At 40.8% G+C, this 13,804-nt stretch overlaps 1 protein-coding gene across 13 annotated transcripts in view; it reads left to right on the forward strand.

The window, feature by feature from the left end:
* Positions 1–13,589, forward strand: part of DOCK10 (dedicator of cytokinesis 10) — a 279,437-nt gene extending 265,848 nt beyond the window's left edge. For 10 of the 13 annotated variants that reach the window (XM_068544330.1, XM_068544331.1, XM_068544324.1 and 7 more), the window contains 7 exons: positions 3,339–3,485; positions 5,349–5,559; positions 6,799–6,989; positions 8,896–8,996; positions 9,173–9,311; positions 10,591–10,666; positions 13,103–13,589. In XM_068544330.1, the coding sequence (XP_068400431.1) occupies positions 3,339–3,485; positions 5,349–5,559; positions 6,799–6,989; positions 8,896–8,996; positions 9,173–9,311; positions 10,591–10,666; positions 13,103–13,164 (927 nt within the window). In that variant the 3' untranslated portion in view covers positions 13,165–13,589. The remainder of the gene's footprint in view (positions 1–3,338; positions 3,486–5,348; positions 5,560–6,798; positions 6,990–8,895; positions 8,997–9,172; positions 9,312–10,590; positions 10,667–13,102) is intronic. The other 3 variants (XM_068544335.1, XM_068544327.1, XM_068544334.1) reach the window with 1 other exon arrangement.
* Positions 13,590–13,804: the final 215 nt, after the last annotated feature.

The raw sequence follows: 13,804 nt of genomic DNA on the forward strand, positions 1-13,804 counted from the left end.
TGGGTATGGATGCACCTCAGAATCTTGATAGAAAAGGGATTGGGGGTGGGAGGGAAGGTGCCTGTGTATTGTGTACAGCCATCATCTCCATGTTGGGGTGTGATACACCCTTCTGGCTCCCCTCCTACATGAAAGTCACTGATTATATATATATATATATATATATATATATATATATACACACACACACTAATAATTGGGTTCATATTTGGGTTCATATTTGTATGAAACCATTTCTCTGCATCTGTGAAGTTTTTCTTTTCTTAACATTTAGCTTATTGTGATTTTCTGACCCATCTTTTATACATTAGATTCCTCTTTGGATGCATTCCTTTGTGAACGTTGAATCAGTGGAATATAATAGCAGGGGCACTTATATTTGACATCCCAATAATGATCCAGAGCTATTTCAAGATTCTGAAGTACCTGCAAAAACATCTAAGAAGGAGTCAATAATTTTCGTTGTCAGTTTATTGAAGTGCATTTTTATCATAATCTGTTGCCTAAAAGTTTCATAATCCATGCATGTTAACTCTACTGACTCAAAGTCCTTGTTTAACTAGGATACGTGCTGTTTCATAACCATGGCAGATCAGGGCGTTTGTTGCCTTGTAAAATGACATTTTAAAAAATCGAACTATGGAAAATGCAGAAGTCACATTTCCTGTTGCCTTGAAATGCAGTCTTCTCATCACTTTGGGGCAAAAGCAAAAGAGAAACTGCCCCTAGGTTTTCATCACCTTGTGTCCCTATTTATAAATCAATTATTTCACAGACAGAGCATTAAACTTCCTTAAGATAGTGTCCTGTGCCTCACTGGGCTTTGCTTTGATTTCCCTGGGTTAAAGATAAGCTCACATCCCAGCCATTTTCAGAGCCTCCATTTCTCTGGCTCCAAAAGCTCTTACACAATCCCTGTAAGGGATTAAGTACTATATTCTGCTACACCAGCTCCTTTCTATTCATTTTATAAAATAGTCTCAATAGGTTTATAGCTCCATGTTCTGTAAATAAATTGATTAATTCTAATCACGATTCTTTCTGATCAATCACTTACCAAAATATCAAAATAATCATCAATAGTCCTTTTACAATAAGGAAAAGTGTAGTTCCCAAGTAAGAGGACCCAAAGGTATGTATTTTTAAGCACTCAAAACTCAGTTAAGCTGTTTCCCTGCATATTAGCCAGAACTCAGATTGCTTTACTGACAGTTTTTTCCTTTATTATTGTCACCACTACCATTCTCCTCGTTACAGCTAACACTCACCAATGGCCTTTTGTGTCCCGGACACTGTCCTTAGGGTCTCCTAAGTCTAAGTCTGTACTATTTCCCATCCTCCAGACCAAGGAGTAAGGATGAAAGAAGTCACAGGTCATGACCAAGGCCACAAGAGTCATAGTAATGACAATAAAATACTGCTCTCAGCACTCCTCTTCTGCTAACTCTGGATTCAGAAATTTGTTAGGGGAAAAAATTCACAGTGAAAGTATCTTTGTGCTAGCTTTCACACCATGATGAGAAAATCTTTTCCTGGAAATTGGAGACATTTTTCTCGCTGAAATGGAAGTTGTAAATGTTGCTTCAGCTATTGCCCTGTGGGGATTCTGGTTGATGGCCTCAGAAGTCTTAGTTCTCTTTTGTGTCAATCTGTCAATTTGAGCCACTAACTAACCTCTGACCTTGAATCAGGCAAAACTCCATAAAGACAGCAACAGAAAAAACTTAGTCTGGAAGTCATGTGGGGAAAGGGCCAGACCTCACTACCCCTACGAAGTGTAGAAGAATGATAAGGAGGGACTTTTCATGCTTTTAGCATCATACATCACTGTTTTAGCAGTTTGGAGTCAAGGTACTCATAATCAGCTGTGTTGGTCTTGAACATTCTCAAAGAAATGTGTTCAGTAAAAACATTTGTATTAAAAGCAATGGAATCTTTTCCAGTTATACTTGGTACAAATATATTCTTTTAAGATGTAGCCCTCTGGACATGCAGTGCTGAACAAGATACTTTCCTGCCTTTAAAAAGCCCGAAGTCAATTAGGGAAACACAAGGAAACAAGCAATTACCTGCTGAACAAGAACTGTGCTGGTGAATGTGCCTTATTCCTTGTCTTCAGTTATAGCCCAATTATGATACAAAGTATACTGTTCATGATGGGCAGACTTACATGGATGAAAGTGCTTTGCAAGTATAAAGAACCATACAGATGTGAGCTCTAATCATTATTCTTAGATTGCCTCACGTTAGCCATGAAAAAAAAAAAAAAAACAGCATTGGAACATTTTACCCATGTTTTTTTACACGTAATGAGTAGTTTTTAAATAGCCAAAAATGATTTTTAAAAATATATAGGTAAGATTTTGTTATGACCTCCAGTATCTTCACTCAGCCCTCAGAAGTCATTTCCTTACAGTAAACTCTGCAGTCAGAAGATACCAGAGACACTTGGGTTCTTAAACTGCAGACTTACTCCAATATTCTGAGGTCACATATATTCCAAAGGAAAAATGCCTCTGTGTCTCTTCAGTGAGAAGGAATTATAAAGATTGCCTCAATTATCCTCAAAGGAATCTTCCCTTCCCCCTGTTTCAAACCAGATAAATAAATTAACAGAGGTTAAAACCTACTTGCTCCTATGACATAAAAATGATAACATGGTTACTTTACTACTTTCACTCTTATAAGGTCTAGCTTTGCAAGAACGTAAGGGATCTATTAGTAAAGTAAATTGAAGGACGAAATTGCACATAGCCAAGTTGCATCAGACCCCTGATGAAATACTAAAAATAACAGTACTTGCGAGCATAGCACACGTAATTTCTGTTATGGCTTTTCATCTAAGATGATGTGGGATGCATATCAACCCATTTAGATACCTTTACCTGCCCTATAGCATTAATATTTCCTGTCCTGGTTTCCAAGACTTTCTTAAAAATGATACTGCTCTTTGAAAAATACCATTGAAAAATACCAAAAAGTACTCCAGACTTCATGTTCTACACCAGGCTACCACATGAGGGCATTCTTCCCCTAAAATATATGCAAGCAGGTATTACCAATGATTTCTTCTAATAGAGAAAAATATGTGTAAGTTGCTTCATGAGGCTCTTTGGCCTGACTAGGCAGTATTTACATTAATGACTGATTCTAACATGATATTTTGTTTCCTTCACTTGATTTTTCTCTGAATTTGAATTTTATAGGGTGCTAATCTATGGCTTGGATGACAACCAAACTACTGGCTATAATATTTAAGTAAATGTTTTTTGTTTTGCTCCTTATTTGCAGTTGGAGTTCTCTAATAAACTTGGCGGTTCACTATATGTCTTCCATAGGGTTTTTTTGAAGAAGAAGAAGGTAAAGAGTATATTTATAAAGAGCCTAAGCTGACAGGTCTCTCCGAGATTTCCCAAAGACTGCTCAAGCTCTACGCAGATAAATTCGGAGCAGACAATGTAAAGATAATCCAGGACTCCAATAAGGTAGGGGAACATCAATATTCATGCAAGTGCAAAGAACTAACTTCATTTCTTTTTCTCTCTTAACTACATTCATTAATGTTTTAAATTTCTGCCTGACTATGCAAAGCAAACTACCTAAACTATTTTGGGCCTTTCGGTTGTTTATTGGTTGATGGATTGGTGATTGGGGAAGGGGAGGTGTCAAAAACCTTGTACATGTTTATTTGAGTAACTTTTAGGTAACCTTAGAAACAACTTACTAAACCCTCCATCGCTCCCGTAGGTTGTTCGCATTTGAGTAGCAACCAAAGGGTTAAAGTGATTGGGCCCAGTGGTGGACTGGGAGGAAAGAGCAAAAAAAGTATTTATTCAGTCATGAAGGTCTTCCTGGAGGAGCTTTCCTCCAAGTCATACAGGGAAAGCTTGGGGCTGGGGGCTCCCTGAACAGCTCCTTCTGGGTTGGGCGACGCTTCACAGAGGGCGTGATGCTTGAGCTGGGGATTGTAGGGTGAGAAGGTGTTTGCTGGAAGCATTCTAAAAAGCCAGCACATGCAGTGACAGGAGGAATTCAAGGGGGAGGTGTGTTTAGAGAATGGCAGGTCTTTGAAACACAGATTGTATAGAAGAGTGTGGCAGGGGTGGAGCTAGAAAAGCTGGTTTGCACCCAACAGTATTGACCTCTGTTAGGCCCAAAAAAAGGTCTTTTTTTCCTTTTCCTCTTTTGCAAAGCTAGTATTTGGAGGGGTCTGGGCATGAGATTAGATTTGTTGGATCTGGGCAGAAATTGTTAAAATGTGTTCATCATTCTTAGCTTGAAAGGTACAAACCCCTTCCCCATAAAGGGGGACAGAGCTAGAACCGCGGTCATGGTGGCCCTCCTACATGAAAAGTAGAAACAATTCTTAGCAGTGAGAGAAGTGCCAATTTTGGTGTCAGAACAACTGGAGTCTTCATTCCACCACGCTACCACTTATCAGCTGGCGATCCATCTTGGAGAAGTTGGGTGGTCACTCTGAGGCTCCATTTTTTAATCCGTAAAATGGTTAGTTGTACCCATCTTACAGTGCCATTATTTGCAGCATTACAAATAAATTCATGAGCCTCCTCCAATCTCTGGAACTGGATAAACAGTGGATGGGTGAACGGATGGAGAAAGTTGGAAGAAGTCTGAAAATTCTTCAAGGAATCATTAGGAAAGAGGCTGAGGCTCATCTCTTCCACCCTGAAGGAACGCAAGAGCCATTGCCTGGCTTCTAGGGGGGACCCCAAGCCTGTCTTCCTTCCTTCCTTGCTATTTGTCAAGCCTATTCACCAAAGCAGAGTTAGTTTTGAAAATTATATAAAATGACTTATTGCAGATTAGAGAAGGAATTCGAGAAATCGAAAATAAAAATATTTGCAGTCGTGCGATAGGTAATCAGTTAATCTGCTAAACAGACCAGGAACCTCCTTTCACATTACAAGCCCACAGCCGATGGTCCCAGTCTAGGTACACGACTGAATCGTAGAGGAACAGAGAGATATATTTCCACTCTCAACAAGCTTGATTCAAGACAAAGGTGAAGCTATTCAGTACAGAAGAGAAAGAAAATAAAAGGTTAAATAGTACGTCATAGCCAAGTACTTATGTTTCAAAGAGCCCCAGCTACTCGGCGCGCTGGCTCCCTCCTGCCTCTGCCATCGTCTGGCTGCTTGACCACAGTCCAGCCAGCTACTCTGTCTGGGCTTTCCGTTCACCCAGCTCTCACATGATGTGATGGGCCTTTCTCCTCTGAGAGGGGCAGCTCAGGACGCCAAGCTGGGGGGATACAGGGTTCCCCACCTTTCTTTCAGGAGCACTTCACGGCTCACCGCTCTTTCTCTGCCCATAATGTGTTGAAACAGGTAAACCCCAAGGATTTGGACCCCAAATACGCCTACATCCAGGTGACCTATGTCACGCCATTCTTTGAGGAAAAAGAAATAGAGGACCGGAAGACAGACTTCGAAACGCACCACAACATCAACCGCTTTGTCTTTGAGACGCCCTTCACGCCGTCAGGCAAGAAGCACGGTGGCGTGGAGGAGCAGTGCAAGCGGAGGACGGTCCTGACAAGTAGGTGCTGGTCCCCAAGCACGTGCTCCCTCGCAGGGCCCTCGCTTAGGCCGGATTCGCGGAAATCAAGACCCTTCGATCTTGCAGACAAGTACCCAAAATGTGCTGACTTGGAAATGTTTGCCAGGAACCTTTCTTTATTTTCTTTCAAGACAGAGACCCTTGACAAGTCAACCAAAACAGAAACTATCACAGGGTCACTTTACCCACCTCTTCCCTTTAGACCGTACAGTGGTGAAGGTCCTGGTGTCTTGGGAAAGGCGCTCTGAGCTTTCCTCTCCTCTCTCCCTGAAACTACCCCCCAGTTACTGCAGACATAGCCACTCTCGGAATTGTGTGCTTTGGGGCAAGATTCTAAACCATTGTGGAATTCAGGTTTCTCATCTGTGAAATGAATGCAGAGGGTTTTCCTCCAGCCCAGTACTATCTAGATCTATCCTATGAGTTGGTCTTCCTTTCATTCCACAAACATTCGATAAGTGCCTGTAGGTGTCGGGCATTGTTCTGACAATTCAAATAAATAAAACACAATTCTTGCCTTCAAGGCGCTCGCCATCTGGTAGGAAAAAGAGCCAAGTAAAGCAGGAATTTCAGGTGAGCCCAGCATGAGAAATGAAATGGGAACCCAGCAGAGGGGGACTTAGGGCAGGCTGAGGGGAAAAATGAGCGCGGGCATCTGAACGAAGGAGACCCAAGCCATCTTCAAAGGTGAGCAGTCCTAGATTCTGCAGTAGATACGTGGGTAGCAGCCATATCCAAACTATGGGAAAACATTCACCTTCAGTAAACTTTTCCAGAACTTTCATAATTAAAAAAAAAAAAAAAACTAGAACAAAGCTATTATAATATATGCTATTCAGTATCTATTGAAGCATTCTTTTTTTTTTTTATTGAAGCATTCTTGATTGTGATTTAGTGTAGTTTTTATTTGAATTACAAGTTGTGGTGGAAGCTATCATCTTTTCAGTGTTTAGAGACTCTATAGGTCTAGTCCAGCCTTGGCAATGAGGACATGTCGGCTAGTGAAGCGTGCAAGAACGTGCCAGGGGAAAGTAGCTGCGCTCCTAAGAGGTATATGAGAGCGTGGAACATACGAGAAAAAATGACTCACATACACAGAAAACATGCAGGATGAATGGTCTGTGTGCAAAGAAAAGACACAGGATCGTCCTTTCAAGAGAACCCTTGACTCCTCACTAACCCTCGACCTTGAAATGCTCTTGTATTGCTTTTGTGCAGCGAGTCACTTGTTCCCCTACGTGAAGAAGAGGATACAGGTCATCAGCCAGTCGAGCACAGAACTGAATCCCATTGAAGTGGCGATTGATGAGATGTCCAAGAAAGTTTCCGAGCTTAATCAGCTTTGCACGATGGAAGAAGTGGACATGATCAGACTGCAGCTCAAACTCCAAGGAAGTGTCAGCGTGAAGGTAAGCATCGCCCGGAGCTGAGATACTCATGGCCAGTGGAACCTGGTACAAAACGCCCCTTGAAATTTTTTGACAAAGGGTATAAGAGACATTTTTCTGTTTGTGATACCGTTCAACACCTTTATCTGAGTCTTTAAAATTTTGTTTCCTTGTGAATGCACGTTGATGGTTCCAAACAAGTAGAGGTAAGCCTTTCTTAGGTTTAGCTGAAATAAAATTTCTTCTTCCTCAACCATCCTTTCCCATCTGCTCTGCATAAACTGTGTTCTATATTCTAAATTCTGACAAAGAATTAGTGAATGAGTAAGCATGGCTCTCTTGTAAGTCTCTGTCATGAAAAGCCTTATAAAACTGTTGAAAAACAAAACTTTTTAAAATGTTTATTAGTTCGTAAAATGTGCATCAGTATTTATCTGACTGTCAGGGTCTTGAGAGGAAAGCAGATGGCCTGCTCACAGTGGGTGACTGAAGAAAACGTAACAAATGACTCTTTGAAAAAAGTACAAGCAGTATTTAGGAAAACCAAAGAGGGCAGGCACCAGGGTGTAAGAGTGAGGGGCTGTCACCCTCCCCAGACCTGAAGACTCAGGGGAGAGAAGAGTTAGTGGAAGCAGAGAGACAGCGGGGAGAGCCAGCTGATGATAGACAGACAGACAGATAGACATGGTCTGTGCTGGGGGATTGCAAGGAAGAAGACCTGGACCTAAATAAGCCCTGACAAGACTGAGACTAGGGTGAGGCGAGTGAGGCATTTTCCTTGGGCACAAAATTAAGGGAGCATCCAAACACTCAGTAGTCAAGATAAAATTATATTTTAATGCAATATTTTTAAAAATCAAAAATAACTTCAAAAATCCATATTGAACAAAGTATTAAAATTTTAAACAAAGGCAAGCCAGTAACAGTGCCACACAGAGCTACGCGGGAGCCTGAGGCGAAAGGAAAGCTCAGTACTGTTGATCCTGATACTGACCTGTTTCTCCTCTTCCCCGCCCACCTCTTGTCTGTATCCCCATGGCTGACTCAAAATAATAATAATACTACATTTTTAAAAGCCAGAAGATAAAAGCGCCATTGTTATACTCCAAACGGGACAGCTTCCCTCAGCCCATAGCTGAGCAGAGGAGGGTGGAGTTGCAGCTGGAGAAACAAAGGAAAGCTTTCTGTACTCGCTCTACCACACTGGCAATACCTGCTAGGCAAAGCCATCTGAAGATGCCTCAGACACAGCACTGGCTTCCTTCTTCTTTTACCTTATTCCTTCCAAGCCCCACAGTCACATGCAAAGACTGTAAGCCCTGAAGAATATAGACTCCTTCACTAATGAGAGCCTACGCATGCCTGTGAGCGTGAATAGGACTTGGCACTGTGCCTTCATTCAGCAAATCTAAGAAGTCCCTTTTGGACCACAGTCTCAGCCAGACTTTCGAGGGAGACGCAATAAGGCAGTGATTCCCAGGGCGATGCCTAGATCACGACCACTGTGCACTGTCTCTTATTAATAGCTATGTGTTTGCTTGAATGTTTGTAGGGAAAAAACTAGCACAGCAAACATTTGATTTCACAGATGTTAAATTTACTTAAGTCAATCAAGGTGAGTCTAGTTTTCAAGGTTATTAAGAAAATAACAGTGCTAGCAGAATGAGGGTGTGGCAAAATGTGACACGGTGCACACATGACTGAAGTTGGGGAAGGATGGCAATGAAGTGTGGAACTCAGATGCCTCCTTTTAGTAGCTCATCGACCAGGTGAGAGACAGCAGATAAGACAGGTAACAAATTAGTAGACTACAAGGCAATGTGAGAGAATTGAGGGGCCACATGATGGGTGCTACTCCTTCCAGCCTTGGAGAAGGCTCCATGGAGGAGGTGGGACCATTCTCAGCCAATTCTCTTCTCCCCAATAGGTTAATGCCGGGCCAATGGCCTATGCACGGGCTTTTCTTGAAGAAACCAACGCAAAGAAATACCCTGACAACCAAGTAAAGCTTTTGAAGGCAATCTTCAGGTAAGATTTTCTTTGTTGGGCTGTTCTCCCTTGGATCCCTTCAGACAGGGAGTCATGAATGAATGCCCCAGGAAGCCACCTGACCGACCCTCTTCTCGGTGGCTGAGTGTATCAGCAGGCTGACTTTGAGTTGCCGCTTTCTCTGGCTGTTAATTTGCTTATTGCTGTCACTAAAGGCAATTTGCAGATGCGTGTGGGCAGGCCCTGGATGTGAATGAGCGCCTCATCAAGGAGGACCAGCTGGAGTACCAGGAGGAACTGAGATCCCATTATAAGGACATGCTCAGCGAACTCTCAGCAATCATGAATGAGCAGGTGAGGCTTTCCCTGGGGCAGCCCGAGCGGTCCATTCATAGAAAGTGCCCATTTTATCCCCAGTGCCAGAAGGACCCGAAAGAGTCTCTTTGTTTTCCTGCTGCTGAAATCCCTGTACTTTCATGAACACCATGTCGCTGACCTGTTCTCTCCCCCATGCACGACATCCCCCGTCTCAAAGGAGAGGGATCAGGTTGGAGAAAAATCTGTAGGATAAGAAGATGAGAACCCAGTTGCTGTCTACAGTTTTCAGAGATGTTTATCCAAACGATGTGTGTTGGTTTTCTAGAACAGATGATGCCTGTTAGACACCAAGAACATTGGTGGCATTCCAGCTAGAGTTTGCTGCCACTCCCAGCACCCCTGATTCAGGACCTCACAGTCCCCAGGCTGGGATGTGGAGTTCCACAGTTCTGCCACTAGGGGGTCTCTGCATCATACTCAGGAAGATCACCAGGACTAGGGTCCTGGGCTTTTAATGGTCAAGGCTGCCTCTGGAAAATATGCAGAAGTGGGATAAAAGTCAACCCCCCACCCCACAAGCAAGTCATCCATGATTTCTGACATGTATTCAGTATGTTCTGTAAGACTGTGCCCAAAATGTGGACATTCAATAATCACAGTACTTTTGGGGATACTGAGAATCAAGCGACCGAAAGCCAAGTTCTGCTTTTTTTGACCCACTTCCCAGCATCCGTGAACCCTCACACTCTACCTGGACATCTCATCACCCATGGTCCCCTCAAGGAGTTAGATGTGCTCTTTCCAGAACAATTGAGGGGGAGAACTTGAGTTAACCTCCCAGTAGTGTTTCATGCACAGTAGCCATTCACTAAATATCAGTTCCCTTTCCTTTCCTTAAATGGCCTAGCACTATAACAAAACATGAAATGTGTCATATGCAACTTCTATTCTAATTGCATTTCCCATATGTTCCTTTTTCTTCTTTTCCATCTCCTTCTACCCACATTTTAAATTCTCCATAGCAGTTAGAAAAAGAAATGGTTAATTGACTTATGTTGCAAAGAAAACAATCTCCTTGGATAGGATTCCTAGCGGAAGTACTGGTTTGGAATTTTTCAGGGGTAATGGGAATTAAATACTCAGGAGCAACGCCTTAACAGCATGGGGAAATCATAAATCGGAGAGTGAAACAAAAAGAACAAACAGTGGATCTGAAAGGTGGAATAGGTGGCAAAGAAATGCTTGTTTCCAACTGTAAATTGCATCTGACCTTGAAACTTTGGGCAAAAATGCTTTTCTCTTTTTTTCCTGGCAGCTCTGTCGCGGTCCATGTTTATACAGCTTCTGTTCCTCTGTGTCTAGTATCTCCCTCAGTACTGTAAGCAAAAGTGGTATGTTTTTCTTTCCTTATGTCTACTCTGTCCTTTGTGGCCTTCTGGTCTACCTCTCCATTTTTCCCAGACGCCTCCATAGTGACTAGTGTTCTCTAGATGTTTACTTGATTAGGACAACTTTATTTCCATTTCAAGGTAGGTCAATATGAAAATTAAGAAGGCTACTAAAATGAAAAAGCTAAAGTTAACCACTTAGCTTTTAAAAGGAAAATGTATATTCTGTCAACTTCTGAAATACATTTGAGCTCATTTGGATCCAAAACAAAGATTCATTATACCTCAAAGTGCTAAAACAACAGTACAAAGGCAAGGATCAGGTGATTAAGAGGAGAGAAAAATAATTTCTTTTCCAGAAAACCTTTGCTAAGAGAAGCAAAATTTGACTCTGTGCTTTCTAGAAACTGATGCAAAGAAAAGAAACTTACGCATTACCCAGGTCCTGTTATTTAGTAAAAGAAATAGATGTGTTGGCAGGAAAGACAAACTTTCTCCTGGTCCTGAGCTTCTATGGGGATTTGTCACATGGGTTTTATGTATGGCACAATGACTACAACATTCACGATATCCTAAAAAAAAAAAGTTTTCCTTAAAAACGATTTACTCTATTATGTGGCCATTCCACATTTCCACCTTAGATTAAAATGAGGACAAAATACTAACTTCTAACTCTGTAGAGGATATTCTAAATTAACTATTTAATTGATGATTATCAATCATAAATTTAAATTAGCCATAGCAAAACTCTAAGTCATCTACAGCAAAGTAAGCTATTTTCATGACAACCATTGATAAGTGTTTTGAGTTGGTTGTAATGTCAGAAATAGCTAGCAAAGGATAGGGGTCCTTAAAGTCCAAAGTATTTTTAAAAACTGGGTATTTATCTCAGTTCAGATTTATAACAAAAAAAATGTGTTTGCTTCTTTTCTCAATTTTTTAATAAAGCGTTTGACCATAATGTTTGGGTTTGAACTCTAGCAGAGGGAAGGGTAGTCAAATTTTTGCATAATCCTGTAATGCATGAATGAACCATAATCTTTAATGTATGAATACCTTTACATACCTAGATACTCATCCACACATTCTGGAAACAGGTACATGTATAATAACAGTGGAAGAGAGAAATTCTACCGTAAAACTTTTAAAACTTAGAAAACAGAGTTAGAATGGATAGACAAACATAGAAATAGAAGAACAGAAACAGAATTGATTATGCAGTTCACTCCAAGAGTGTCCAGAAAAGTCTTAGCTAAAAGGCTAAGACTGAAGCCACTACTTGGTGAAGGAACCTTCGGTATGAGGAGAGAGATGGAGCCGGATTAAGTGCATGCTAGTGTGTAAAATGGAGATATGGAGGCAGAGCAGGTTCAGCTGCTAAAGTGACAGGCAGGCAGTAATTACCTTGACAGGCAGTCAGAATGCCGCACTATTTTATAAACAGCCAAAATCCATAAAAGCCTCCTTTGATGGAGGCCAAAGTAATACATGTAACTATTGGGTGAAGCGTAAGATGCTGATTCGGAGTCTGTTTCAACATTTAGAAGGATGACAGCATAGTGAAGTCAACGCTGGTAATGGATATCAAATATAAAATACAGGGAAAGGAACACATCTACTCTGTTACAGTGCCAAGCAGGCGAGATCCAAAGGCATGCTGCTTTTAGAATTTCTTTTGATACATTGTTTGCCAGTTTATTTAAGCAGAACTTGAGACATTGATCAAAAGGAGAACTTATTGGTAGTATAGGATACATGGATGCCAGGTGCTTGGAGGGGACACAGCGACCATTCCATCCCAGGAGAGTAGTAGAGCTAAAGCATGGTAATGCAGGAAGTTAGTGGGAAAATTGTCATAACCAAGAATTTTAAATAGTCATTAAGTCTCTTCTGCACAGAGATTTTAGAGGTGCCTGGGGTTTCTGTGATTGTTATTGTGTTCACATATCATTATTTGAACAGATCTGACAGGAAAGTATGATTTAGGCGTATTAACATGATTTTCAAAAGTAAAATCAGGTCAAGGTATATTTTTTCCTTGTATTATAGTTCCATTAACGCAAACATTTAAATGAGGCTTCAGCTGTTTCCCTTTGGGGGCAGATTTTGACCATACAGTTTACAAACTTTGCAAATAAAATAAAATTCCAGAATTACTCATACACATTCATAAGGTTCATTCAGACATTTAAAAATATATATCTGATAGTTGAAGAGTATCAGAAAGCTACTTTAAATCTGGTCAACATGGCTGAGACATGGGCTGGGGAATAAATTCTTCAGATCTGCTTTGATAAGTGCATTTTTCAACATTTGCAGATTTCCTGTAGGGAATTTTAAAAAATCACTGTTCTGGGTTTAATTTTGTGTTTGGAGATATTAACACAGACTTCTCTGTCATCATTTTGTTTTGTCACATATGTTTTGTCCTGTCCCAAGATTACGTACCAGGACGACCCATCAAAGCGAGGAGTGGAGCAAACTTGCACTCGAGTAATTAGCAAGGCGGCTCTCTCTCTGCCCACCGTCTCTGTCTCACCCAGTGCAGAAGTTTGAGGGAGAGTCTGCAACGTCAGACACGCCTCCAAGAGAACTCTCTGAATTTGCAGCTAATCTCGGGGAAGAGAAAGATACATTTAATTTATTTGAAGTTTTTATGGTGTTCATATTTTTTGTTTTTACCTCGCTAGCTTGAGAATTTTGCCAGCCTCCAGATTTGCACATTTCTTATATTTTTTTTCTTTGAGCAGCGTCGATCAAGCCAAGCTGAATATTTGCTATGAAATTCCAATGAATGTGTAGCTCAAAAGCCAACTGTAAGTTTGCTGTCGGTTACATTATGTTCAATACCCAGTCCTCATACACATATTTTAAAGGTCAAAGTGAATGTTTTTTAACACTTGAGCATATTTCAGATGTAAATAGAAGATTGTAAAATATATGGTTTTTACCAAATTTAAAAAACTTTTTAGTTAATACTTATGACAGTGCTAAAATTATATGAATAACATTTCAGATACCATTATATTAAAATATTTGTGTATGTGTACAAAAATGTTGATAAATACTAATCTTTAAAGTTTGTGGAGTTTCTTTATTTGTAATATATGTGCTCTTAAAAGCAATGAGATGTGAAATTAT

The sequence above is a fragment of the Eschrichtius robustus genome, chromosome 5 (genome assembly GCF_028021215.1).
Source record: "Eschrichtius robustus isolate mEscRob2 chromosome 5, mEscRob2.pri, whole genome shotgun sequence".
In the NCBI taxonomy this organism is placed as follows: domain Eukaryota; kingdom Metazoa; phylum Chordata; class Mammalia; order Artiodactyla; family Eschrichtiidae; genus Eschrichtius; species Eschrichtius robustus.